Genomic DNA, 27,577 nt, shown 5'->3' with positions numbered 1-27,577 from the left:
CCACCGAGAGGGCTGCAGTGCTGCTTGACGTGCAGTCGAAAAACACCCAATCACAGCGTGCGAGGCGGTGGTGGCGGTGGTGGTGATGGCTGGCGAAGTAGAGAAGGACCGAAGACGAAACCTTTCAGGCGCTGTAGAACGGTAGCCGTTGTTGCCGCTGTTCTAGTGCGCTTCTAGCGCGGCTTGGGTTACCGGGCGATGGCGACGGCAACTGCAGGCTTTGTGGGAGAGTCCTGTTGGCGAGCATCACCACTTCTCCCGGGAAGAAGTACACACGGTACAGTCTCAGGTGATGTGGTCTTGGCTACGAGATGCGGCAGAGGAGAGGGGTATGGTGTCTGTATGTGATGTGAGCACGAATGGACAGGACGAGATCTACGGGTTGAAGATAACCAGATTGCGAAGATCTCTTCTTTGCGACTTCTTCTCGAACTCCACTCGCTGCTGTGCACCCACCCACCGGCATCGAGTTCATGCCATCAGGCAAAACTATCACCCTAGCCATGCGAACGCCACGGCCCTATGCGCGGAGCCCCATGGAGATTGAGCACGACCTTGAACCTATGGAGACGCATTCACAGCAAAGTGACGGGCCGATTGTGATTCTGGAAAAGCAGCCTCGACTCCAAACTTCACCGACTAGCTGCAGACTTCCCGCCTGCCAAGGAGGAGCTACGATTGCAGTAGCGTGAACTTACTGCGTAGTAGACTTGCCTGAACGGTGGACTTCACGATGGTAAGTGGGAATGGTGGTCTTGGAGCGCGGTATAGCGAGGTGAGTGAGTTTGGTATAAGATGTGGTTGTCCTTCCATCATGATATTGCTCATCATCCAGCACAAACAGCCAACCAACGAGCTTGTTCATAGTCGGTCTTTCATTACCGATACAATCAGGTCTCTCTCTTGCAATCCCAGCATCGTTTGCCTGTGATCGAACGATACCGGACGTCCATTACCCGCTCCTTGCAACAACCATCGACATTACTATACCGCTACCCCACGACAACATCACAACCCACTCACTACAATGGCAGGCGGTGGCATGCCCACAGATGCCCCTGGCGTTGCTGGGGGTTACCTCACCGGCAAGAAATTGATCTACCCTCTCTGTCTGGTCATCTCGCTCTTCTTCCTCTGGGGCTTCTCCTACGGTCTCCTCGATGTAAGTAAGATCGGGTACAGAAGCTTTGACGAGACGCCCGCGACTCGGGACGCTCATCGCTCCTGCCGCCCACACTTGGAGACATTTCGGCTAACATACCATAGGTCCTGAACAAGCACTTCCAAACGGTCCTCGGCGTCACCCGTCTCGAATCTACCGGTCTCCAGGTCATGTACTTCGGTGGCGGTTACCTCGTCTTCTCGCCGATCGCCGCTGAGGTCCTGAAGCGCAGAGGCTACCGCTTCACGATCATCATGGGACTCTGCCTCTACTCTCTCGGCGCCATCATGTTCTGGCCCACTGCACATTTTTCATCGCCATCGAATGAGAAGGCAGCTTTCGGCGGCTTCCTGGTCTGCACCTGGGTCATCGCTTGCGGTCTTGCAACTCTTGAAACCTCCGCCAACAGCTACGCTGTCGTCATCGGACACCCTGCCACGGCATCTGCCAGGCTTCAGTTCTGTCAATCGTGGAATGGCGTCGCTTCCTTCATTGGACCACTGATCGCATCCAAGGCTTTCTTCTCCGGCGAGAACCAGAACTCCCTCACAAACGTCCAGTACGTCTACCTCGCTGTAGCTTGCGCAGGTGCCGCCGTCGGTATCCTGTTCTTCTTCAGCAAGCTCCCAGAAGTCGCCGAGGCCAAGGTCCGCTCCGCATCTATCGTTGCAGCTGATTCCGAAGAGCTCGGTATCGACCAGTATGGCAACACCTTCGCCCAGCGACCACTTTACAAGGAGTACACGATGATCTTCGGCTTTATCGCCCAGTTCGCCTATGTCGGTGCTCAGGTCACTTGTGCGACTTTCTTCATCAACTACGCTACCGAGGCTGCTACCTACACCACTGCCCAGGCTTCCAACATGCTGTCATATGCGCTGATCGTCTTCACCGTTGGTCGATTCGTGGCTACCGCTTTGGCCACCGTCTTCGAGTCCAACTTCATCCTGACAGTGTACGCTTGCTGCGCTATCGCTCTGACTGCGTACGTCTCCAACGGTACTGGCAATGCTGGTGTTGGTGTTCTTATCACCATCTTCTTCTTCATGGCGCCGATGTACCCAACTATCTTCACCCTCGGAACTGCCAACCTTGGCAAGAACACTCGTCGCGGAGCCGGTATCCTGGTTATGGGAGTCTCTGGCGGAGCTGTCTTCCCTCCAATCCAGGGCGCCATCGCCGACGCCGCCTCCACCAAAATCTCCTACCTCGTCCCCATGGTCGGCTTCATCGTTGTTCTGATGTTCGCCGCCGTCTCTTGGGTTCAACACGGCTACCACTTCCTCCGCGTCAAGGGCGAGAACATCGTCGCCGCCTCCCTCGAAGGCGGTGCCCTCGGTGGAGTCGTCCAGACAGTCCACTACGACGAGCGCAAGCTCTCTGTCGCTGACGCAGAGGCGATCCGCAACTCTAGCCTTGGCGGCGCACGTCTCAACACCGTCACTGGAGGGTACAATATCAACACTGAGAAGAATGGCGAGCGCATTCGGTCGTCGAGTATCAGTGGTGCGCATGTGGAGACTGTGGATCATAGCTATAAGCTTAAGATGTAGAGTACAGTGAAGGGATGGGAGGGATGGGTGGGGAGTATATTGCATGGCATGGCGTTTTGTGATGGCATTTTCTGGTGGGGATCTGGACGATTCATGGGTGATGAGATACCAATCGAGTTTGACGATGAGTTGAGTTCTTGTATATACTTGCTTAATAACGGCTGAACGCTTCAAAGCACAATATCCCTCGACTTCCTGATATCCGGCTGAACAAAGAGACATGGCTTTGCTGACTTAGTGCAGCAAACAGGCCGTGGACCATATATCCTCCCGCCCTCCGCTCCCGGGCAGTTTCCACATACTTCATCAATCAGATGCCTAGAGCATCGCGACTGTCCTCTGTGCGACGCCAAAGCCCCATTCCAAATGTCCTCCCGAGCAAACACCAAGGCATCCGATCTGTCAATGCAAGCACCCAGCACGTTGCATTCGACAGTGACAGCTGCTGAACGTGTTGAGTACACGTGAATGCCGCTGAAGATAACATTTGCACATGGTGATTGAGAGTGTGAGCTGGACTCCATCGGTCAACGTTGTTACTTCAGCGACTGAGATGGGCCGGTGCTATCAGATGCTGCTCATTATGACTGCACGTGCAGGACAAACCTGGAATGGAGCATGAGCGAGCTTGATGAGACTTTTCGTCTATTTTATACACCAGCTCGACGAACGGTAACAGTATAACAACCACCAAAGTGACACTCCTAAGAAACACTACCAACTACTGAAGAAGGCAACCTCGACATCCACACCAATGACTAAGTTTGTACCTCCAGCGTATACTACCAACCGCCCGAAATCACAACCTCGAAACCCACCACCAACCCCCCAACCAATCGGCAAACACCACCCTCACCGCCACCATGCTGTTCGCCTTCCTCACCACTCTCGTCCTCCTCATCGCCACCACTGTCGGAGCACCAACAACACTCGACCCAAACCCAGATGTCCTAGCCACCCTCAACTCAAAAACTTCGACATCATCCTCCCGCCTTCTCGTCCCAGCCCCGAACACCCAGAACTGCCTCGCAGCCAAGCACGGCGTCGGCAACACAGTCCGCGTCTGCTACACCATCACCATCGGCGCGATCTTCGACGACGGCAAGGGCTGCGACGGCGTCCACGACCACGTTGATTCCGTGAGTCCTCCTTTCCACAAATACAAATTCTCGAGACGGTGGCTGACTGATGATCTAGGGCACCGACGGCCGTCTCAACCACTACACCTGGGAATGCACCGGCGAGAGCGGTGATGGTAATGAGGATTACACGCGCCTGTACTTTTGTCTGCTGGGAAGCAAGGATGTGAGTGGGATGAATGAGGAGTTGGAGGTGTGCTATCCGATGGTTAATGGGTTCAATTGTCCTAAGGATGAGAGAGGGGAACTTCGCTGTTGCCTAAACCTGTGCTTGGAGGTCGACGGAGATGACTTATGGGATGGCTGGCTCATCATCAACCATGTACTGCCTCGCGGGCTCGGTGAGAGACCGAGGAGATGTACTCCTGTCGACCACGACAGTCCAAGTGGGCGAAGACTCGCAGATACAAGAAGAACAGCTCAATACAACCTCCTTCCTCGTCGTCATCTTCAGACGTGTGGCATTGCGGCCGTATGCATCCTTCTGCACGTCCGAGTGAACGCCTGGACTGGGACAAGATCGCTTCTGTTCGCTCCTGTTAGTAGCAGCCACATTGAAGCTCGAAGCCACGTCCATTCACTGCATCCCATGCTCTCCGTAACACCCGCCGTCTATACAATCCCGACTTCGCACTCACACTTACACACAAACCTCGACCTCAGCGTCGCAACCACCACCATCACCACCGGACACTAAGCACACCACCACCCAAGACCCTCCCACTCCACCATGCCATCTCGCGACTTCACCTTCGACCCCTCCATCAAAGTACTCCGCGAACCAGGCCTCCCGCGCGCATCCCGCATCCCGCCTCACCCGCACCGAAGCCATTCCCATCTCCACCAATCGACTCCAGAGCCTCACAGAGGACCGCGCCGCAGCATTACGAAACTCCACTCAAGCGGTCAAGGATGCCATGGATGATTGTTTTCGCCGGCAAAAGATCGAGGTCTCTGAGGCGCAGCTGGCCGCCAACACGATGACATGGCCTGGGAGGATGGTGGCGAGTTCGAGGGGTCTGGTGGGTGGTAAGATGGGTAAGTTGGGGGCGAAGTTGTCCGTGGAGAGGTTGCTGGATGAGGATGCTGTGCGGATTGCTTGAGGAGGGTAGAGAGAGCGTCGGGGAGGGGTAGAAGGAAGAGGATGAGGAGAGGGGAGGCTGCAAATCACTGGCAGATGATTAAGAGGCAATTGAGTCCAGTGTGTGGCTCAACGCTTGCTTCTCCTGAACATACTGTGGTCGACCGTGGCCGCGAAGATAATGGTAGCAACCACCGGGCCTTGTTCACTTGATTTCTCCAGACCAGGTACATACCGGCGGCGGATATTCCTCTTTACATACCTCAAACCAGCCGCACACGAGTATTCACCTCACACACCAAGACCCACCTTAAAAAGGCGGCCACAAGTTCCAAAACAAATCTCATTTGATCACCCTTCTCTATGTAACTCCCTCCGCTTTCCAACACTCCCACACCCGTCTAATAAACCTCAAGGACATACCTCAACTCCTCCTTCAACCTCTCAATCTCCTTAGCACCACTAACCTTCTTCCTCCCCTCAGCCTTCGCCTGCACCTCCACCGCCTCCTCCAACACATTCGTCACATCCGGCACGGGCCACGTCGGCCCGCAAAGATAAAACGCGCCCTCCTCCTTCAAATATGTCCGTCGGATATCCGACAATGTCTCACGCATGCGGTCCTGGATATAAATTTTCTGCGGCTGATCACGGGAGAAAGCGCAGCCGAGGAGCGTGATAATGCCGGCATCTTGGTACGCCTCCCATTCTTCGCCGTAGAGGTATTCTTCCCGCTGGTGGCGAGAGCCCATGTAGAGGAAGACGTCGCCGATGGGCATACCCTGGTCGCGCTGCCATGCGCGTTCCTGGACGAAAGCGCGGAAGGGGGCGAGACCTGTGCCGAGACCGGCCATAATGATGGGTTGGGTTGTCTTTGGTGGGAGCTTCATGACGGAAGGCTTGACGGAGACGGTGACCTTGGCGCCGACGGGCAAGCCGTTGAGGTAGCGGGTGGCTTGACCGAAGCGATCGCGGCCCTTGGGGTCGACCCAGTTGACGGTGACGATGAGGAGGCTGACGCTGTTGGGTGTGACCTTTTGAGACGAGGCGATGGAGTACTCGCGGCGTTTCATTGGTGCGACGATGCGGACGATTTCGTGGAAGCTGGGGTGTGCGGATGGGAAGTCGAGGAGGACATCAGCGTAGGTTACGGTGTCGACTTCGGCGCGGCGCTTGAATTCTTGCTGGGCTTCTTGGTTGCCGCCGGTACCGAGGAGAAGCAGTTCGGTCTTCTCCTTGTCATCGTCGGCGAACTCGGCGAGAGCCTCGTAGAAACGCTTTGGTGGACGACCGAAGATGTCGACGTTTTGCATCATCGCTTGGTAGACGGTGCGGTTCTCGAAGACAGAAGGATCCTCGCGAGACGGAACTTCGACAATCTCCTCTGGGTTGAGGCCGTACCACTTGATGAAGGTCTCGACTTCAGTCTTGTCGTTCTCGGCGTGAATGCCGAGAGCCTCACCGATCTCGTACTTGACACCACTGTTACCCAGATCGAACTCGATGTGGAAGATGTTACGGTCGTAGGTCTCTGGTGTGAGTCGTCTGTGCTCCTTGACGGTAGCAACGGCAGTCTTGACAGTGAGTTCTGGTCGGAGAGCAGTAGTCGTGCCGTAAGCCTCCTTGAAAGCAAGACCCTTGGCAGCGACCTTCCAGTCGTGCAGCTCAGTCGGAACATCTTCGTCAAGGTCTTCGAACGAAGCGTAGCTGTTGACGTTGAGATCCTTGGTATCTGGAACGGCCTCGTTCTCCTCGAGCTCAACGGTGAGCCAGTGCTCTGGAACCTCGACTTGCTTGAGAGCCTCCTCGAGCTGCTGTGAAAGAGTGTCCAGAACGTCGCCAGCAGCGGACGTCTTCAGCTTCTTCAAGCCAGACTCGAAAAGCTCTGCCTTGGCCAGCTTGAGGAAAGCAAGCTGGAGCAGATACGATTCCAGCTCACTGTCCTCCTCAACCTTGGAGATCTTCGCAGGATCAAGAACGTATAGCGAAAGGTGCTTGGTAGCGATAGCCTTCCTCACTGGCGTCGAGAGCTTCTTCTCAGCATCTTCGTCCTTCCAACCAGCAGCCTTGAGCAGCACGATACCACCCTCCTTGATGCTGCTGATGATATTGTACTCCTTCAGGAGCTTATCACTGCCAACAACGACAACATCGGCATCTTTGACACTGTACGGAGCCTCGATGCTCTTCGACGATGTGCGAATGTCGCTTCGAACAACACCTCCCTGCACAAGGTTGTCGTGACCAGTGCGAACAGCCACATTCTGTGCGCTATCGTCCGAAAGTAGTTGTCCGAGCAAGACGGGAGCCGTGACGCTCTTGCTGGCGTCGACATCCCAGAAGGTGTACTGCTTGGTATCCTTCGATGTCAGGTTCAGCGGCGAATCAATGTCCATAGCATCGCCAGACTTAGCACCCAGTCGTCGGAGGAGATTCTCGACCTTAGCCACGGTCCACACCGTCTCGCGGGCGTACTTCACATCGTACACAGCCGGTGCCCGCCCAGAAGAAACACTGCCAAAGTTAACAGCAGCCAGGACATCCGCATAAAGACTGCTCGTAACGCTGTGATCCTGCACACCAGCCTGACCCTTGACCTGTCCAAGGACAGTAACCTGCTGTGCGCTTGCTGGTAGAGCCAGGAGGAAGTCCTCCTCAATGAAAGGCCTGTAGATCCTCACATTGATCACACCAACCTTGACACCCCGCTCAGCCAGCGCATCCGCAACCTGCGCCGTAAGGCTTCCCTCAACCGTGCCGAAGACGACCAGGACATGATCCGCCTGCTCGTGTCCATGGTATTCGAACGCCTTGTACTCCGTGCCCAACTCCGCATTGAAAGCCAGCAGCAATTTACTCATCTTGCCCTCATGCGTGAACCTCTTACTCCCCAGATCCTCCCTCACCACCTCCAGCACACTATCATACGTCCTCTTCAACGCCTCCGTGCCCAACACATCCACAACCCTCGTCGTCTCCCTCCCCACCGTAATCCCATCGTACGCATGAATAGCCGGGAGCGCATTGCTCATCAACAGCGCCAGCAGACTCATATGCTGCACCTCATACGCGCTCTTACTGCTCACCAGCCCGAGTCCCAGCTCTTCCGCAATATTCAGCGAGCTGACATAGTCCGTCACAAAGCCCTTGCCAGCCTCATACTCCACAGCCGCAACCTGCAACGCCGTGGGGTTCGCGACGTCGTACAGGAGACTCAACTGATCGAGACTCCCTCGCAGAAAATCCAGCGATCCAGCGGAAGCAATGATGCTCTGCGGCACCGCTCGTTTCGCCAGATCAAAGTCCGGCGAGAACATATACCCCAACGCCAACGCTCCTGCACCACTCCTCGTCTGCAGCTGCTGCACGCCCGTAACATCGCCGTATCCATTCCTGCTCCCCTCTTGACTCCATCGTATCGCAGCCTTATCAAGGTCGAAAGTCTCCGGGCTGAAGGAGAACAATTTATCGCTAAGTGCATACGCGACCTGCTGCACAAGAGTCTGCGCCGTAATATACGTCGGGCCAGAAATGCTCTTCAAAGCAACAGTCTGACCAAAAGGTGCCGTCGTCGCCTGCTTCGAGTCCGAGTGCATCGCCGACGACCCGGACGCAGCGATTGGCGCGATGGGATTGTGCATGGTTCGTAGCCAATTGTGCGTCTTTGCACGTCTTTTGGCCTTGGATATGCTCGGAACACCTTCAAATGGGTGTTTCTAATGACAATATTGTCGCTGAAAGTCTTAAAGGACGACGAACACTTTTCGCGACGGCTCCGAGAGGCGGCGAACAGTGTCTGGCCAATTTCTCAGCAGAAAAGTCGAGCACGCAATCGCCCGTGATCGGCCATTGAGCCACGAGCGCCTTTGAGCCGCAAGGGAAATTGTGGAGACTTTCAGATGCCGTTGATTAAGGGACTGGAATGTCACTTTCACATGTGCTGTCCATTCTTGGCAATCTCTTCTCTTTGTTCAATCGAGACTTGGTCATAGATATGAAGAATTGCAAAGCACCGTTTCAACACAGCATCAATTCCTCGCACACAACGCACTCGACTAGGGTATAAAGGTAAAAGAAAAGCAGGCAAAATGCAATGCATGCCCTCATCAACCAGTGGTGCAACATCGTCCACTCTCAAACTCCATCCTTTGTGCTCGCTTCCCTCGCATATCCTTTCTGCTCTACCGCACCTGACTCCTCGACATCGTCCTCAACAAGTCGACCGAGTGAATCGAAGCTGATCGTCGATAATCTGTATCACATCACAAAGACTCAGCATAACAGTTCATGATAGATATCATCGTCTACTTCGCAGGGGCAGCAGCAGCGGGAGTCTCTTCAGTGGTAGAACCTTCAGGGTAATCAGCCAAAGGGCCAGAAGTAGCACTCATGCCTGGTGCTGCTTTGTAGGTCGGTGCTGACGCTGGAGTTTCCTGCGCCGTTTCTTTCTCGTCGCCGGTGAGCGGTTTGGTCAATGTGTTGCCAGCAGCGGTCTCCGTTGGCTTTGCGTCAGTCGCTGGAGCGGCTGCGCTGGTCTCCTTTGGCACTTGGCCGGCGGGCTGGGCGGTTGTGCTGTTTGGTGCTACAGAGGAGATGGTCGCGTTTGCGGCCGACTGTGCTGGGTCATTGGCTGGTGCGTTCGAGCTGGCTGGGTCAAGCTTCGAGGCTGCCAGTGTGTTGTACTCGGTCTTTGGCGCAGTCAGAGGGTTGCTTGCTGCGGTTGTAGTAGGTGGAGCGTTCCCCTTTGCGCCGTCGGTCACTGCGAGTGTGTCAATAATGCCTCTCCTATCCTTTCCCATCTCGTGTGATATACCTGGTGCTGCGGGGCTCGAGTCTGTGTTGCCAACGTCCTTCGCAGGTACTGCAGGTGCGGCATCTTTCTCTACAGCTGAGACTGGCGCGGAGCCGGCTGCTGGTGTGGTCGAAACAGGCGACACACCTTGTGCCTCGAATCTCGTGGTCGCATCGTTTGCGCCGTCTGGTGGGCCCGGTTGCGCTGCGTGGTTAACTGGGACAGCTTCTTGTGGTTTGCTGTGCTCGCCAGTCGCTAGAGGGTGGGTAGCGGGCAGAGGCTTGTTTGTGTCTGCTGCTGCGCCAGTCTGCTGTTGGGTTGCGGGAGGCGGGGAGGCTGGGGCTTGCGATTGCGATGCCGGCTGTTGCTGGGCGGCGGTGCCAGTCTGGCTCGTTTGCGTGGTCGGCGCAGAGGTGTCTTGCTTCTTGTTCTTGCCGCGCTTGAAGAGGCCCTTGAAGAGCTTCTTCACGTTGTCGACAGCATCAGGAGCTGTGCGGCATGGCTGATAAGCTGACTGTCGCACGCAGACTGAAGCGTTGGGAGCTTGACTTACGAACGCCCGGCATGGTGGGCTGTGCTTTGCGACTCGCGCTGGGACTTCTCACTGCTGGTCACCGTCGTCGCAAGTGCATATACGTAGCTCGAGTGTCGAGGTTGAGGAGCAGTCGCACGCAGTGGCCGGCTTCAGCTGAGCTTGCACGCTATGTAGTAGTAGAGTTGAGAGACCTCGTGCTCGATCCTTCTGTTCAGTTGGTCTCAGTCGCAAGTAAGGTGCTCACGCCGGTCAACGCTTCCGCTCGACGCCGCCGCTTCCCAAGAGAAGTCGCGATCGCGTGTCCCGCTGCAAGCAAACGATCAATTTCACTAAATGAGGGCATGCTATTTCAATTCAGCGGGTCAACATCGTGACTTGCCTCCGCTCGTCCAGAGAGCAATTTCATGTGACCTTGCGTCTTTGCAGGAGGGTGAGCTACGATCTCGCTATGGCTATCACCCTCCCAGAATAGTAACAAAGTGGACCACGCAACTATAACAGCTCCTCCTGCAGCTCTACCGGATGTCACACGCCGAAACTCCGTTTCTCGTCCAGCCACTCCCGTGGAGAGAGCGCTCGGCTGCTGCACAGCTGTTTGTGGAGCCGTGTCACGCGCGAGAAACGCTGTGTTTCAGCTGCGCTTCCAGACAACGGCTCATCGCGTCCTCGGAATCGGCTTTTACTCTCAGCCCTCGAGCCTCCTTCATGACTCGTTTACCATTCCAGTCATTGGAACCCGTGATTCATCCCCAGCATACTCGACGATTTGCATGTGCATGAGCCAGGGTCGTCGTTCATCTCGTCGTATTCTTCTTGGCCCAAGGAGCTGCTGTTGGCGCCATTCCTTGAGCAGGCATTCGCTGGGTATTCGCCCAAGGCGCTGCCGTACCCGTGGCCGGCATGCCCATGTTCGATGCCGGCATTGGCCTCCCTGGACCACCACTCGATGACGCCCACGGAGCTCTAGTCGAAGGCATACCGGTGCTTGCTTGCATTTGGGACATTGCAGCACTGCCAGATTTTGCCCAAGGAGCTGTAGTACCAGGCGTATTTGTCACCGCTGGTGGTACATCCTTGCTTTGCAGTGGTTGCTGCTGTGAATGTACACTTGACGGTGCTGCAGTCGCTTGCGGGTCCTTCTCCCATTGGAAAAGACTCCCAAATGGAAAATGCTGCACCACTGGGAACTTGCCCAAGACCTCTGCGGCGTACATTTTGAGCATGCCCTTGTTGATTTTGCCCCAGCCAGCCGTGATGCCACTAATGTTGTAAAGTGTAGGCGAATGCTCCCAGAATGGTCCTTTCTTGACATCGTGAATGAATTGTATGGCGGAAAAGTACATGTTCGAGTCTTTGAAGTCTACTACCATGGTCTTGTCGGCCACAGAGGATGGCGAAGGAGCTCCTGGCAGGCACCCTTCGGTGGGTGCGAGTGAAGTGTGGTCATCCTCTGCGATGGCGGGTCCGAGCTGTGCTGAACCGAAAATATAAGGCAGGAAGCTATGGTCGTCAAGGCCCCAGACGCCATGCGATCCTGCTGGCTCCAAGGTGTAGGTCACGATAAGTCGACGAACAAGATCGAGGTATGGCTGAATGATGCCTACCACAATCGCGCGCTCCTCGCCAACCTCGAAGACGCCTAGCTTCCATAGGCATGCTAAAAAGGCAAGAAAGCTGAGCTCATGCCCCGTGCCATTGTCTAGTCGTTGCGCACTTCCAAAGCTGCCCAGCAGATAGGCTTGGAGCTCGTCTTTCCCTCCAAGTCGCTGTTCGTCGTGGTGCACTCGATGTAGCACAAAGTCCAGGTGGTTATCCAGAAGTGCTGATGTACAATCCTCGGCCAGTGCATACCATTTCCGAAAGGCGACATTTCCAAATCTTCGTGGTCCTGTGTCTGGTGGCGCTTCCTCGATCAGCTTTGAAAGATCGGCCAGGAGCTGTCGAATCTTCAGGACAGCTGACGAGAGTTCCGGGAGTTTGTCAAGAACACAAGCATCGGTCTTGCCATCTGCTCGCTTAATCGGAAAGATTGCTCTGTTGAGCTGTAATAGCCATTGTGTAATGTCCCGATAGGCAGTCGACGTAAAGAAGAAGGCCAGGTCATCTCCATCGTTGATCTTCTTCGATGGAGTCTCAAACTTGTGTAGCGCGATGTCATCGAGCTGCCCCAGAGTTGGCAAGGGTTTGATGGTAGCCATAAGAAAGGTCATTGATGTTGAAACATTGAAGTCATTTCTAGAGGCGATTCTAGAAAGCGCGCTAAGTTTGGGCGGGGCCGAGATAGCGGAAACCTCATCGTCGCTGCAGGAACCGCGCCAACTTCGAACTTCATCAACACTCCTACAACATGTAGACGGCCAATGGGTGAGCCAGCCACGTTGTTGGCAGCGATGACAAGACCTTACACATCGTCGCCCATGATCAGACGCGCCCTCGAGCAAGCCAGAGCTGTCAACCGACGCAAGTCTGATCTGAAAGGCACAGCACAGTCGGGAGACGCGACGAGCAACATTGTGAGCGAAGCCAATGGGCTTGTAGAGCACCTTGGAGATGAACTACCCGATGCCATTGGGTATACAAGTGCAGACGACCAGCAGAGTGCTGAGCACCAACTGTTGGCAGAAACAAATGCTAGACCCACTGCTCCAACAACTCAGCGTATTCGAAAAGAAGGTAAACTAAGGAAGGTCGGCCACATTGGTCTCGGTGCCAGCTCTCAACGACGTCTGGGAAAGACTACAAAAGCGCGCCCGGATCAATATGACTTAGGCGGTTCTCCTCAGAAGCCACGACATGCACCGACTGGTCTGCTGGATGGACCGCCGCAGCCATCGCCACTGAAGAAACAACGCAAGGCTCAGCAAGCTGAACAAGCTCGTGCACTGGCAGCGACGACTACCCTTAACGACGCAACGAGTACGTTGCAAGTGCCACCTTCCGACCTGGTGGAGACCGAGGGTGCTGCCATCCCACGACGTTCGCCACGCAAATCTAAAGGTAGCGAGCGAGGCCAGTCGCCACAGGTGATGGTCAAGCAAGGCCACCTCGATGCACATGATATTCTTCCCGACGCTACACAGGTACATGCCGGTGAGTCTGGGCGGACTGAACCCAACGAAGACGAGCCAGCACAGTCGTCACCTCAAAAGAGATCTCATGGCAGGCCGCGAAAGCACAGGGAAGAAGCCGCTGGGTGCATCGAAGCTCGCGGTACAGCCTTGGGGCCACAAGAACAACAGCCAGTTTCACCCACTCCAGCAGGACAGCGCTCGTCTGGAACAAAGCGCGACTCAGCTGGAGCACACGAAGTGCAAAGTGCCATTCCCGAGGAAGTACCCACGAAGTCTCATGCCGAACAACCACCCCCTGTTGGCGAGCTCGATCCGGAGGAGGATCAGGAACCTGTCGGCACCGATGAGCCCAGGAACGAGCCCGGTCCGCCGAGAATAGACAGGGTACGAACGACGGGGCTCCTTCCCGAGAATACGCCCGACAACATCGTGGAAGATACTGAGCTTGACGCACGGCCAACACAGCAAGCACAGAAGCGTAAGCGACTTCCTGAGCAGGCAAACACATCCACAAAACGTCAACAGAAGGAGCGTCGATTCACATCCCAGGCAGATGTACCCCAGACTACCGATGCATCGATTGGAGAGCTCGAGGCCAACCAAGATGACGAGAATGATCAAAGGCTACTTGGGCAATGGCAGGCTCTGAACAGAATATTTCGCAGCGTGAAGAAAGTCGGAGTCACTGTCAAAGATGGAGAGGAGCAAGATCCTGTCAGGCTCGATCTGAAAGCCCAGGACGTTATCGAGATCAAGCGTTTATGTTCGAAGGCGAAGGACGTCTTGTTACGTTTCCGGGACGAACCAGGCAGTAGGAACGACCTTCCAGATCCTCCGGAAGAACTAGATGAGGTATGTGGACTCAGTTTGGATTTTGACATAGCGCATACTAATGAATACTAGATCAGGGCTCGGATACGTGGTCTTTGTGGCAAGAATGGCGACTATCCTCCCAACTTCAGCTCTAGGCGCAAGCCATTGGACATATACTTCCACTTGATACCTAGGATTCTGGTCAGACTGCTGCGGACTATGGTTCAAGTCTACTATGATACGGACAAGCGAACCGGCGATGCAGCTAGTGATCTGACTGAAGCTCATCTCACCACGATCGCAGACTTCATTGGCGTAATCCGACTTATGGGGGCAGGAGCTGAGCTCTACACTGCCCGCCCTGACACCGAGCTGGCGCTGGTCAAGTCGGTCAAGAACGGCCTACTGGTCCCTTTACGGAACGTTAGATCTGTTTTCAAGGAACATCTCGCTAAGTGCGGGCGTGCTCGACAAGCTGAAGCTCGTCGCCTTGAAAGAGAACAAGAAGACGCTCGACAAGAACAACGCGAACAGCAAGATAAACGACACAAAGCCGAGCGAGCTAAGCTTCTCAAGAAGTGGATGTCCCTCCACGATCATCGTCGCTTTGTAGAACGTGGTCTCATCTCCCGCGAGAAGCAGAAACATCTACGATTCCCCGATCCCGCCGAGGCTGAACTCGAGTACGATGCAACAGGCGGGCATTTTCAACGACAAACAGTCTTCCCAGCTCGAATCGGTCCTCCACCCGCCGCGGCCGCCAAAGCTCGAGCTGCGATCTGGCCCTTGAAGGCAATAGAAGCTCTATCACACGGCCTGGAGCGTCACGCAGGACCCCTGGTATATGAGAACATCTTCTCCGAGCATTGTCGCGATGCACGGGGTATGTTAAACCAGTACAACGTGACTGAAATTGTTATCGCTGCAGCCGATCTGAAGCCGCTGCTGGAGCAGTTCGACATGAACGAGCTGGGGTATGTGAGGGAATGGATCGATAGTATACCGGTGTGGCCGAAGGTGTATCAATATGTTGATGAGGAGGACGGGATGGAAGACGAGGCGGTCGAGAATCATGTTGACGGTACTGGCGAGGGGTAAGATGCTCAACACGATGAGGTTGATTGTCCGAACGAGGGAGTTAAGAATCCTTTATTGCGCCCTGAAGATCTCGGACGATGTACAGTATTCGTAGTCGTACTGTACAGTAGTCGTATGGGACAGCTCGCCGATGAAGGAGCGGCTGCGCACTTGACATGACATAATGTCGCAGAACAACGTTGGAGTGGACATCAAGGTTTCACATGTCTCTTCAGAAGATCCTTCGTTCCTTAATTCGCGCAGCGACCGCGAATGAAAAGCACGAAGGCATCATCGCCCACATCATTTCAAGTCGTAGCACCACAGCCATGCTGACATGTCCCGCTGGTACATATGTACTACCTAGCTACACGTACAGACAACAATGATGTGGCAGTGCCACCTTGCCACCGTGCTGAGTAACCAATTCCCTTATACTGCAGCTGAAAGCATGCCGTGACCCGGGTAGCGTGTATCCATTCGTACCCGAACGAGCCGTTCGATCTGTGATGCGGCCGCGGGAGCACCGAAGCCGCGCGATGCCGGTTGGATGCTTGTTCCTTCAGCGCTGCGTGTGTTTGCACTGCCTCTGGTGGGACCTGAGGCGTCCAGATGACAGGAGCATATGTGAGAGATTTTGTGGGCGAAGGATGGATCTTTCGCGGTTCCCGGGTAGGACGTCATTCTTTGGTGAGCTGAAGCAGCAGCAGCCAGCAGCCACTCCGTGTAATCCGAGCGAGAGGAAACGGTCGTGATACATCGTATTACCTTGCACTTTAACGCCTCTGTGGTATAATTACTACTAGTAGTCCCTCTCTTCCTTGGCTAGGTGCCCTCCTCTCCTTGCTCTTGTCTCGCTTCAACAACAACGACAGCACACAGCAGGTATCAGTACCACACCCCAGCATTACTCACTACCACTAGCATGAAGCAGACAGCATTCATAGCTGCAGCTTCACTGCTCGGCTCCGCTGCAGGTACGCGACCAACATCCCAGTTGGCACTCAACCACTGACACTACACCACCAGCCAACCCATACCCCCATCAACTCGACGCAGAAGCCGCAGTCGGCGCTCTCGCCCTCCTTAAACGCGCGCTTCCAGCCAACGCGCCGCATGGATACACACCTCAAACGACCGCCTGTCCAGCAGCGACGCCCACGATCCGAAGCGCGGCGAGGTTATCGCCGAACGAGACAGAATGGCTGCAAGTACGAAGGAACGCGACGTTGGATCCCATGAAGGAGTTGCTAGGGCGCATGAATATCGCGGGCTTCGACGCGAATCAGTATATCAACGATCACCAAAACAATGCAAGCGCGCTGCCTAATATCGGGATTGCGATCTCAGGAGGTGGATACCGTGCCATGTTGAATGGTGCCGGTGTTTTACATGCGTTTGACTCTAGGACGCCGAACTCGACGAGTGCTGGACAATTGGGTGGGTTGCTGCAGGCGGCGACGTACCTCTCTGGGTTGTCGGGTGGAAGTTGGTTGGTTGGATCACTTTATTCGAACAACTTTACCTCGGTGAACCAAATCCTTGCTATGGATACGGACGCTGATGACAGTGGAGATGTGTGGCAGTTGGGGAATAGTATCTTTGAGGGTCCGGAATCTGGCGGCATTCAGCTGTTGAGCAGTGTGAACTACTACTCAGCGCTGCTTGATCAGGTCCATGGAAAGGAAGATGCCGGCTTCAATACTACCATCACGGATTACTGGGGTCGTGCACTAGCATATCAGCTTGTCAATGCTACGAATGGAGGGCCCGAGTACACATTCTCGTCGATTGCGCGTCAGGACTGGTTCACGCAAGGTACTGCGCCGCTTCCGCTTATCGTTGCGGATGGGAGAAATCCAGGCGAGCTCCTCGTTGGAACCAACTCGACCATCTACACGATCAACCCCTGGGAGCTGGGATCAGATGATCCGACCGTCTACGGTCATGCTCCCCTCCGATATGTTGGCACGAACTTCACAAATGGATCTCCTCTGAACAACGACCGCTGCGTGGTGGGTTTCGACAGCGTCAGCTACGTGATGGGAACTAGCAGCTCCCTCTTCAACGCCATCCTGACGACAGTCGGTGCCGTCAACACCACAGACCTGCTCTCAGATGCGCTCAAGTCAGCCCTCGAAGCAATCCTCAAGCCCATTGGCGCCGACAACGAAGACATTGCCGATTGGGTCAACCCCTTCCTCGGCTACAACAACGACACGAACCCCGTCGCCGGCTTAGAAACCCTCACCCTCGTCGACGGCGGCGAAGACGGCCAAAACATCCCCCTCCACCCTCTAATCCAGCCAAACCGCCACGTCGACGTAATCTTCGCCGTTGACACCTCCGCCGACACAAACGCTTCCCTCCCCACCAACGCCTCCTCCACCGGCTGGCCCGATGGCGTCTCCATCATCACAACCTACGAGCGCAGCCTAGCAGAAATCGGAAACAACACCGCCTTCCCCGCCGTCCCAGATATCAACACTTTCTTCAACCTAGGCCTGAACAACAACATCACCTTCTTCGGCTGCGACGCCGCTAATATCTCCGGCCAGGCACCACTCGTTGTGTACATGCCCAACGCCCCGTACGTCTACTTCTCCAACACCAGCACCTACAAAATGGACTACAACGACACCGAGCGCAACGCCATGATCCTCAACGGCTACAACCTCGCCACCCAAGGCAACTCCTCCCTCGATGCGGAATGGCCTGCCTGCGTCGGCTGCGCCATCCTCAGCCGCAGTTTCGGCAGGACGAACACGGACGTGCCAGAAGTTTGCACCCAGTGCTTCTCGAGGTACTGCTGGGATGGAAGGGTCGATTCGAGCCCGCCGGGGGATTATACTCCGCCGTATAAGCTGGGAGAGGAGAATGTGTTGAAGGTGACGAGTAGTGCAAGCAGGGAGTGGGAGGTAAGTGTTTTTGTGGCGATGAGTGCGGCTTTTATGGTGGGGGCTTTTGTTATTTGATGATAAGTTGGGGAGAGATGTAATGGAACAGGGGATTTGGATGTGATTTGATACCCAGGGTCAAATTTCGGGATAGAGAGATTCTAGGGGATTTAGGATTGGATGATGTTTTATGAGATCTTCTTGTTTGTTTGTTCTGTGGACTTCTGCGGAAGATTTGGAAATCTGTGCTTGTACAACCCGTCCGAGAGGGAAGTGTAGCTGACGAAATGAGTGTCGCCACCCCATTTACGTGGGTGCCTTCCACGATCTCCGCAGCACCTCTTAGTAATGTGGCGTCCTCCAAAGCAAAGAGAAGTCGATACGCTGGCGCCTTTGTACTCACACCGCACGCCATTCAATCCGTAGACACTCCATCCATCCGAATATCAGTGAAGTGCTCAGCCCAGGCTCCACTCTCCACCCCCACCCCCCTCCGCCGCCATAATCCTGACCTATACCAATATCTTTGTCGAGAACAGCTTTGCCGCTTATGCGACTACTCCTCGCCAGATCTATTGTAACTAATCGTCATCGTCCTTCTCGACGAACTCCTGAACGCGCCGCGCGAGATCTGCGATGCCGAAGATGACAAGCAGGCCGACTAGCATCCCAGAGAGTAAGGTGGAGGAGTCGAGGGTCTGGTGCGTTTCTGTTAGTAGGTTATGAAGTAGGAGGAGGGTGGAGAGGTCGAGTGCACAGTTGACGTACCAGGGGGTGTGAGGTGGTGGCGGGTGGGTCCTTGGTGTGGGCGTGGGTGAAGATGTTGAAGGAGTTGATGGGGCTGGGGCAGGTGATGGTGGTGGTGGTAGCGTTGCGGATGGTCTTGCAGTTCTGCGGGATGCCGTGGAGGTTGAGGACTTCGTCGGAGGTGATGATGATGGTGTTTGGGTTTGCCATCATGGTGGTGGTGTCTTGTTGTGATGAGGCGGGTGGTCGGGTCCTAGATGTTGGTGTTGCAGGGAAGGTCTGGAGGTGCTTTTTGTAGAAGTGTATCACCAGTAGCGGACGCACGAGAAGGAGGAACGGCGGTGGGGTCCTTGCGCGGCATGTGAAAGAGAAAGTTTCCTCGAGGCGTTCATCTCGAGCAAAGCTCATAATGTCACAGCAGCGAACGTCGCACTTCGCACTATCTATACTCGACAGCTCCGGTAATGCTGAAAGAAAATCTGATGCCTGATATCAGCCACAGCGCCGACCATGCTGCACGAACATGAGTCTTCAGAGTTACAGCAAGGCGCAAAGAGATCCCACCTGAGGTCTCGAGGTACGGATGCAAAAAGCTTGCACTCTCGTGAATAGCGTCTCGTCATATGTCCATTATCACGATAGCAAAAAGCTGCCTCCAACCCAGGACTCGACCTCCCAACCCCAGAACAGCAAAAGAAACCCCACCTGAACCGAATCAGATGGGGTCAAGAAACATCAACTTGTAATGACAAGCTGCTGAAATACTGGATAACCTAATCTCCTATGCTTATGGCGGGAGATTTTGTCGCTATGGTCTTGTTTGCGCAGAGCGTTCACTGCGGGTTATGCCAACAATTCAGACTGTTTACTTGATTGGTAAGCTTCATCTTGAACATGTATATATAGGCTAGTACGGGAGCGGCCGCGCTGCATGTGAAGACCTGAATTTATCGGATGCCCGGGTTTTCAGGTTTACAATCTGCCTTTGATGCTTTGGTCCTCGCCAAGAATGTGGTAGCGGCGACGACCTGTCTCGTCTTGTCGGCGGGCTTCGATGATGGCGCGGCCGTTGCTGCTTATGACCGGTCTTGAGTCTCCAACCGGCAGGATGATCGTCAGACCGTTCTCAACCCATGGCGGGAGGAAAACGCCAGTCTCTATCTCGAAGCTCACTCGGACCTCGGTAGCGGAGGCTGCGTAGCTGAGGGTGAACTTCGCAATCCGAGCCGGAGGTGGCGAGATGCCATCATCCTCGAGCCAGATATTGCTGAACACAGTCCCATCCGCCAAATGCTCCGGCGCAGGGAAGATCTCAAGGCCACGCCAGTCATCAGCAGGAAGCTTCGCCTCATTGATTTTATCCCCAGAAGCCACCACTTGCTTGTTCTTACCAACAGGTATCGCACCACCAATCTTCGCAAGGAGCGGTATGCTGTTCTTCCAAGGCGAGGCAATGGCATGCCACTGTCCTGCTGGAAGATATTGGTACGGCGCACTGAGGTTGAGAAAGCCGGGGTCTGAAGCGCTGCGCTTGGGTGCATAGATCTTGCCTTCGGTGGCTCCAGGTGCGTAGACGCCACCAACCAGCAAGCTATCGCCAAGCCAGTACTGCTGCTCGCCGTCCTTGAGTACTCTGCTCGTCCAGACTTCTGGGTCCGACTCGTAGCCCCAACCGACCCAGCGCTGAGGCGGCATAGCCGTGAGATGGCTCTGTAGCATCAAGCTGTATCGGTATGGGATCAGCTCGTACAATCGTCGGATAGCTTTCCGCACTTCGGGAATGATCTCGGGATACATCCACGGCTCGATGACATCTCCCACAAGATTATCATCACCAGTCTTGTAGCAATTGATAGCGAAGCGAGGGCTGTGAATCCCAAGCTGGATCCAGCGGAGTAGGAGTTCAGGCGTGGGCTGAGGTCCTTCGAATCCACCGATATCGTGGCCGTAACACTGCATCAAGCACATGCCAGCAGTCAACGAAAGTGCATTGGCCCCACGCATGCCGTCCCAACTCGTGATGTTGTCGCCGGACCAAGAGCTGCAGGAGTACTTCATTGTGCCAGCGGTGGCGCTCCGCGTCAGTACGAAAGGTCTCTCATCTGGCCGGACCTCTAGCAGAGCATCATGCGAAGCTTTGCCATGGAGTTCCGTGTGCATTGCACGACCCCATAGACCAAGGTCGCTACGCGGCTCTTTGATGTCCTTCACACTTTCCTGGTCCAAGGAGAGCTGCCATGTGTCGTCCGGCACGACGTACTCGTTGTTGTCATTCCACATGCAGTCCATGCCGATTTGCCGCAACTCCTTCACGCCGTTATACCAGAAGTCGTAGCCAGCCTTTGATGTAAAGTCAATGTGACCACCTTCACCACTCTCACCACCACCAGCACTCCACAATCGAGCAATACCCGAGCCGCCTGTATTCAGGTCCTTGAACAAAGCTCCGGCTTTGACAAGCTTCTCATATTCCGGGTGGCTGCCCAGGATATAAGGCTTGATGTTTGCAATCAACCTGATTCCCTTTGCATGGAACGCATCGCAGAAGCTCTTCGGATCGGGAAAACGATGTCTGTTCCAGGTAAAGACATTCCTCGTCTTTGGCTCCGTTTCAGCAACAGTATAGCCCGACGACATCTGAAAGCCTGAACACGGGATGTCGTGCTTCTCGAGCTTGCTCGCCCACTCCAGCAGTGCGTCGCTCGCACGCGGCTCGTCGAGCATGGAGTATTTCATGCCACCTCCAAGGTAGCCGAAAGCCCATCTTGGTACTAGGAGCGGGTAGCCAACGAGGTCTGCGTAGATGGTGATCACTTCTTGGAGCGTCTTGCCAATGAGAATGTACTGCTCCAATCCGCCATGGTCCTGGCGATACACCTTGAAGAATCCCCACATACCGTCCATCTCCGAGCCAACAGAGTAATGTCCTCGTGAGTGAGACGCCGAGAAAGTCGCAACCACGCCTTCTGGTCCTGCGCGAATGAGAAGTGGAATGTGCTTGTACATTGGATCAGTTCGATGCACATCATAGCCGAACGAGTCCGTCGCCGATAAGGTAAAGTGCCGATTCGACAGATCCATTGGAGCTGCCTTCTCCCCAAGCCCAACATGAAGACTGCCTCCAAAGTAGCGGGTATAGTGAGCAACACCACTCCCATCCAGAACGTAGGAGCGGTTGGGCAAATCTGTGTGCAGTGGCTGCTGGCCTGCGAATCCCACAGAGACGATAGGCACGCCACTCCAGTCTACTGTTGCCTCAATATCATTGTATGTGAAAGTCTTGGAATTCGCGCCAGACTTGGTCGTGGCGTAAGTGGTAGCATGAGCTTTCGGTCTTGCCGCACTTGGGAAGGGTGGAAGTGGATGTGTATCTGAAGTGAACGTCGTCCGGAACAGACCTGGTCGTATAGCCTCAAAGGTGAAGTCTACTGCTTGGTTCCTCTCGTTGCTTCGTAGATGGACTGATGATGAAGTCGATGTAGGTCCATGCTCCAAGCTATACGACTTGGGTATGAACTCTTGCTGTGGCATCTCGACGACCGTGTTGACGATGTTAGTCGTATTAGACTCTTCTCGAGTTTCGAGAGTCCAATGTTGCAAGAGAAGCGACCTCTAGTTATGCTTCTTCAATGTGGTGGTGAGACCAAACGCTTCAAGCTAGGTGGACTTTGGTGGAGCCAATGGAGAGCTCCTGCTCACTCGCGTGTTGAGAAACTTCTCGATAGGGCATATGGACCAGATCGACACATCATCGGACGACGATATCCCGTTGAGGTCCAGGATTGATACAGCATCCCAAGTACCTGCAATTGCCGCTCTACAGCCAAGTGATCTATCATCAGTCTTTCCAGCCGAAATGCGACGCTACGCAGGAAAGAAGGCATGATCGGTTGGTTGCCCTTATAGGCTTTCCGCTCTGCTGAGGAGCTTCCGAGTGGGCCAAGAACCGAGCATTGGCAGGATCCTTCGGTGTTCAAGGGTCACATCTCCGAGAAAGTGGTCGCTTAAGGTGGGGAAGGGACAATTGATCGGCTACTACCACATGCTCTCCACGGGGTATCGTGCGATGTATCTGGGGATGGTGGAGCATTGGCATGGATCGGTGTGCTGATATAGACATACCGTTGTCTGTCCGGCTGCTTCGTTTGGTTCGCTTTAGTCCTGCTGCGAACACTCCGCCATCATCCCATTTGGTTGGAAGAAACAAAGCCCATCATGGCTCATATCAGAGATGAGACCGATGTCGAGATGGTCGCGCACGGAACATACAAGCCTCACGACATCCACGCCGAGACTATCGAGGCGATTGACACCAATGTTGCTAGAAAAGACAAGGCAGCGCAACTTCTGCAAGCAGCCGGACACTCCGTCGTTGTAACACCAGAGGAGAACAAACGGATCCTGCGAACGATCGATTGGCACATCCTGCCCATTATCCTTGCAATCTACTACCTCCAGTCTTCAGATAAGACAGCGCTGTCGTATGCTTCAGTCTTCGGCATCGTTCAAGATCTGAACCTGGTAGGCCAGGAGTACAGCTGGTCCGGCGCGATCGTCTACGTCGCACAATTGATATGGCAACCGGTCATTGCATACTTCTTGGTCAAGCTACCTCTTGCGAAGTTCTGCGCTGCGATGGTGTTCTGTTGGGGTGCGACTCTATGCGGTATGACGGCCTCGAAGAACTTCGGCGGTTTGATGGCATCGCGATTTATCCTTGGATCGTTCGAAGCGTCTGTCGCTCCAACCTTCATCGCCCTTGTCCAGATGTGATATCGAAGGAGTGAGCAGACGAATCGCAACGCAGCTTGGTACTCAATGTTGGGCATCGTCAATATCGTACGTTTCTCGCCATGTCTCGGTGGTTATTTTCACTGACAAAGAGCATTTTGGCAGTCTCTTGAGCTACGGCCTGGCCAAGATTAAGTCGGACACGCTACGACCGTTCCAGATCATCTTTCTGTTCTGTGGACTGCTCACTGTGGCCTTCTCGGTCGTCGTCTTCTTGTTCCTGCCAGACTCGCCAATGACAGCCCGCTTCCTGAAGGGCGATGACAAACTTATGGCCGTAGAACGATTACGAATGAACCAGATGGGTGTGTCATCTGGCGTATGGCGTTGGGACCACGTCAAAGAGTGCGTCCTCGATCCAAAGACCTGGATCTGGTTCGCCATGCTGACGGCTGTTTCCATACCGAGTGGTGGCATCACCACTTTCGGCCCTCTGATAGTCCAATCTTTCGGCTTTGACCCTTTCACGACAATCCTCTTCAACATGCCGTTCGGAGCAGTGCAGTTGGTTGCCACCCTGGGCGGCGCCTGGGCTGCGACTCGCTGGAGGGCGAAGTCACCAATCCTGGCTGTCTTGTGCATACCTCCTATCATTGGCGTATCGTTGCTGCTGAAGATCGAGCATACACCAGGCAACCGAGGCGTGCTTCTATTCGCGTACTATATCACCAGTGTGTATCCCGCGATCTCTCCTTTGATCTACAGCTGGTCTGGCCAGAATACTGGTGGTGACACGAAAAGAAAGGTCACCACCGGCATACTCTTTATTGGCGCCTCGGCAGGAAACATTCTTGGTCCTAACCTCTACCGCATGGACCAGAGACCCAGGTACACCGATGGTCTTGTGAGCAACCTTGCAATGTTCATCCTGATCATCATCCTCGTTGCCGTCGGTGTCGGCTGGATTCGATTTCTTAACATGAGACATGCAAAGGCCAGAGAGCGTGTCGGCAAGTCCGCGAACGTTGTAGACCTGTCAATGGAAAGCAAGTATGCTCTGCAGTCCAAGGGAGAAATTGTAAACGATGTTCAGGGCGCTGGTGTCGGCGACAAAGCCTTCGATGACATGACGGACCTCAAGAATGAGGATTTTATCTATGTATATTAGTGTCCGCATAGCCCTGGCGACAGCACGTAGCTCAAGCAGTAGCACCGAAGTCGAGAAACAGATCTTGCCAGTCGAACGGAATGTAGCAGAGATTCAAGCCTGGGAAGTCCCACTCGAGGGTGAACTCCTTGGGCACGAAGCTCTGAAAGTCTATGTCGCTAGACTCTGTCGATTCGCGTGCCTGGCCGTGTCGTGCACAGCGTCGAATGGCGCGCTGAATGTGGTCAGCAAAGTATATCCATCCAGTAGTAGGCGCGCTGTGCAAACTCACCTCGCACTTCTCCACTGTTTGCAAAAGGATCCGTATATAACTGATGTTCGTGCCCATGCCAGCTTTGTCCAGTTCTGCTAGAAAGGCGCGAGCTTCCGACAGTCGTAGTGCCAGCGTGTCGATGTGGTCACCAAGCAGTATTCCAAGCCTGAGGACAATGAGCACACTGAAGGCATTCTTAGCCCAGACAAACTCCATAGCATACTTGAGGTTCGCCACATACGGCTTCGTGGAAACATTTCCTGGCATCTCTACATTGGTCAGCAGCAGTTGCAGGTGGTGTTCCGAAGCAGCTTTGGCCGCGACTGCAATATTGCGTTGGGCGTCTGTCATGAACGCTATGTTCTCCACGCCAGAAGCTGTCAAAGCTGGAAGATGTAGAGTGAGGACAGCCCACGCATGCTGTATCTGGAGGTTCAGTAGCATGACCGGATGCTCTGTAGTCATGGTGGTGTCGTTGAGCTCGATGGCGTGCCACTCGGAAAGCCACATCCTGAGGTCGAGCAAGGAGCCAGCCATTGTTTGCGAGATTTGGACTTGGTCAGTAGCTCCTGGCGAGCCGCTCGCGACGCTGCTATAGAAAGAGGACCGAATGGCGTTCAGCTCGACTTGTGCAAAAAGGCGCAGATCTGTTGTCGTCCGTTGGCTGTGACTGATCAAGGCGCGTATACGGCGCGGCGACGACCGTATATAGACACTTGGTGGCTTACCGCCGTCGAGCGACAGTATTTGGTCGAGGACAAACACTGCAAACCAGACTCTAGCTTGCCGAAATAGCATGGCGATGTCGCCCGCTCTGTCCTGATTATTGGCGATTGTCATCGCAAAGAGGTCGTCCAGGCGATCCGGAAGTCCCGCATTCACCGCAGCTTTCAAAGCAACGTCCGACAAGACTGCACCACTCTCAGAGAACGAAGCAATCACTAGAAGAGCCTGTATGTCCTCCATTCGTGGCATGGCATGCGAGACCTGTGACATGAGCAGGACAAGATCAGACGTACGCCGTCGCAGGAGACTCGATAATGCTTGATACTGCTTCGATAGAACACCCGTGGCTGCTCGGCAGCCGTAAGTAACTATCGCGTCGAACAAAACATTTGACCGTGTCCTGACGCTGTCGTAAGTGTCGAAGGCAGGATCGAACGCCGGGATGAAGCGATCACACCCTAGAAAGAAGGTCTCAAACCAGTACCTGGCATCTTGCACAGACACTACGCCGGCTGCAACAAGGTCCAGCGTCGGCGGGTGCCTGATGGCGAAGCTCGACAGGCCTGTAAACGTGCCAGGTACCGAGAAGCTCGAGCGCTGCTGTGTCGGAGCCGTGTCTGCTTGAGATGGGCCAGAAACGTAACTGGCCGCTGGCGATGTCTGTCCATGAGCAGAGTCCAATCGTCCTTGAAGGTAGGAAATCGTGCTCTCAAGCCTTTCGAATCGTTCAGCAATTGGATCCTTGGGCCTTTCGATGTACACACAATCGACCCCAGTACTCACACATCGACTGCATGGCCGGTTCTCGTCGCACCGGAGCTTCGAACGGCGACATGCTGAACATGCCTTCGGGATCCGTCGCTTCTTCGCGGGAGGTGATGCCTCCTCAGCCGGCTGATCCATTTGAGACCAAAGGCGCGTGCTTGGCTAGATATACCATTGAGGCCATTACTTCCATCATCATTGAGTTGACAACAATCCAGCCTTGAGACGTGCGTAGGCGGATGTCGGCATTTGGTCGCGCCAGGAAGAGGAGGACGAGTTGCGTGGAGAAGCGAAAGGTGGAAAGCGCGGCCAAGAAGCCCCGAGACGAGGCCAAGAAGCCCCGAGACGAGGCCAAAGACTTCCTTTCACGACTTCCTTTTCCATCATCACTATCTTACATCACAAAACCAGAACGGCAGTCCAACAACACGAAGTATCAGCTGCTTTTCATGCACGGTGAAGGATGTTGTCAAGCTTGAGCATGCCGTACAACATGAAAAGATTCAGCAAGTGCCCAGTCCGGCAAAGACAGATTCAGATCTTGGGTCAGATGCAAAGAGATTGCTCCAGCACCAGATCCTGAACCTCAAAAAGCCTGGTCAGACATTTGGCCCCGTGTCCTATGACCCCACGTCGCCACCAGCCACGCGTAAGTTGAAATTCTAAGAGCGTCGAGCGCCAAGGCATTCACAGTGCCAAAGACTCCTATACAACGACGCAGTAGAAGTGCTGAATCGCAGCCTACGAACTCCAACACAGCATACACTAAGAGATTATCGGGAGGGAATGCGCAACCTGAACATGCGTCAGACTATGTACGAAGCCCGGCATGGAAAGCTATCGGGTCCAAATGATCTCTGACCAGTGCAGGGGAGCACTGGCTAACTTCAGAATACTGTAGTGGCGTAGGCGTGGCGTAGATGAGGACTTGGTCAAGTAGTGGACGAAGGAATCTGCTGCTTTACCGAGCGACGTCCCGAGTAGGGCGAGGAGATGAGAGGACATGTTTTGGAGTTGAGCATGAAGCGATTCGAAGTGGTGGCGGTTGGAAGAGAAGTGACATTGCG

At 54.5% G+C, this 27,577-nt stretch overlaps 10 protein-coding genes across 10 annotated transcripts; 4 read left to right on the top strand and 6 right to left on the bottom strand.

Annotated features, from left to right (window-relative positions):
- Positions 1–1,027: 1,027 nt before the first annotated feature.
- On the top strand, positions 1,028–2,715 carry CLAFUR5_02287 (L-fucose-proton symporter; the record flags this gene model as incomplete). Its single annotated transcript, XM_047901435.1, has 2 exons — positions 1,028–1,162; positions 1,267–2,715. The coding sequence occupies 2 exons, from the start codon at positions 1,028–1,030 to the stop codon at positions 2,713–2,715; spliced, it is 1,584 nt and encodes a 527-aa protein (XP_047757041.1).
- An 863-nt stretch (positions 2,716–3,578) lies between these two features.
- On the top strand, positions 3,579–4,117 carry CLAFUR5_02286 (uncharacterized protein; the record flags this gene model as incomplete). Its single annotated transcript, XM_047901434.1, has 3 exons — positions 3,579–3,854; positions 3,913–4,047; positions 4,097–4,117. The coding sequence occupies 3 exons, from the start codon at positions 3,579–3,581 to the stop codon at positions 4,115–4,117; spliced, it is 432 nt and encodes a 143-aa protein (XP_047757040.1).
- A 1,219-nt stretch (positions 4,118–5,336) lies between these two features.
- Positions 5,337–8,576, bottom strand: CLAFUR5_02285 (Sulfite reductase [NADPH] flavoprotein component; the record flags this gene model as incomplete). The annotated part of the gene is made up of 1 exon (XM_047901433.1): positions 5,337–8,576. The coding sequence occupies one exon, from the start codon at positions 8,574–8,576 to the stop codon at positions 5,337–5,339; it is 3,240 nt and encodes a 1,079-aa protein (XP_047757043.1).
- Positions 8,577–9,239: 663 nt separating this feature from the next.
- Positions 9,240–10,293, bottom strand: CLAFUR5_02284 (uncharacterized protein; the record flags this gene model as incomplete). The annotated part of the gene is made up of 3 exons (XM_047901432.1): positions 9,240–9,694; positions 9,749–10,216; positions 10,281–10,293. 3 exons carry the CDS (start codon positions 10,291–10,293, stop codon positions 9,240–9,242), a joined length of 936 nt encoding a protein of 311 aa, XP_047757042.1.
- Positions 10,294–11,056: 763 nt separating this feature from the next.
- CLAFUR5_02283 (Serine/threonine-protein phosphatase 2A activator 1) lies at positions 11,057–12,472 on the bottom strand (the record flags this gene model as incomplete). Its single annotated transcript, XM_047901431.1, has 1 exon — positions 11,057–12,472. The coding sequence occupies one exon, from the start codon at positions 12,470–12,472 to the stop codon at positions 11,057–11,059; it is 1,416 nt and encodes a 471-aa protein (XP_047757037.1).
- A 180-nt stretch (positions 12,473–12,652) lies between these two features.
- On the top strand, positions 12,653–18,198 carry CLAFUR5_02282 (Lysophospholipase 1; the record flags this gene model as incomplete). Its single annotated transcript, XM_047901430.1, has 4 exons — positions 12,653–14,185; positions 14,237–15,220; positions 16,158–16,200; positions 16,253–18,198. 4 exons carry the CDS (start codon positions 12,653–12,655, stop codon positions 18,196–18,198), a joined length of 4,506 nt encoding a protein of 1,501 aa, XP_047757036.1.
- Positions 18,199–18,701: 503 nt separating this feature from the next.
- CLAFUR5_02281 (uncharacterized protein) lies at positions 18,702–19,275 on the bottom strand (the record flags this gene model as incomplete). Its single annotated transcript, XM_047901429.1, has 2 exons — positions 18,702–18,818; positions 18,889–19,275. The coding sequence occupies 2 exons, from the start codon at positions 19,273–19,275 to the stop codon at positions 18,702–18,704; spliced, it is 504 nt and encodes a 167-aa protein (XP_047757039.1).
- Positions 19,276–19,839: 564 nt separating this feature from the next.
- CLAFUR5_02280 (Alpha-glucosidase 2) lies at positions 19,840–22,398 on the bottom strand (the record flags this gene model as incomplete). The annotated part of the gene is made up of 1 exon (XM_047901428.1): positions 19,840–22,398. The coding sequence occupies one exon, from the start codon at positions 22,396–22,398 to the stop codon at positions 19,840–19,842; it is 2,559 nt and encodes an 852-aa protein (XP_047757038.1).
- A 684-nt stretch (positions 22,399–23,082) lies between these two features.
- Positions 23,083–24,766, top strand: CLAFUR5_02279 (uncharacterized protein; the record flags this gene model as incomplete). The annotated part of the gene is given in 3 exon segments (XM_047901427.1): positions 23,083–23,636; positions 23,649–23,706; positions 23,753–24,766. The coding sequence occupies 3 exon segments, from the start codon at positions 23,083–23,085 to the stop codon at positions 24,764–24,766; spliced, it is 1,626 nt and encodes a 541-aa protein (XP_047755387.1).
- Positions 24,767–24,797: 31 nt separating this feature from the next.
- On the bottom strand, positions 24,798–26,648 carry CLAFUR5_02278 (uncharacterized protein; the record flags this gene model as incomplete). The annotated part of the gene is made up of 2 exons (XM_047901426.1): positions 24,798–24,980; positions 25,038–26,648. 2 exons carry the CDS (start codon positions 26,646–26,648, stop codon positions 24,798–24,800), a joined length of 1,794 nt encoding a protein of 597 aa, XP_047756714.1.
- Between the last annotated feature and the right edge of the window lie 929 nt (positions 26,649–27,577).

Source organism: Fulvia fulva, chromosome 1, assembly GCF_020509005.1.
Source record: "Fulvia fulva chromosome 1, complete sequence".
NCBI classification, from domain to species: Eukaryota; Fungi; Ascomycota; class Dothideomycetes; order Mycosphaerellales; family Mycosphaerellaceae; genus Fulvia; species Fulvia fulva.
This window is presented reverse-complemented; position numbering and strand designations above follow the sequence as displayed.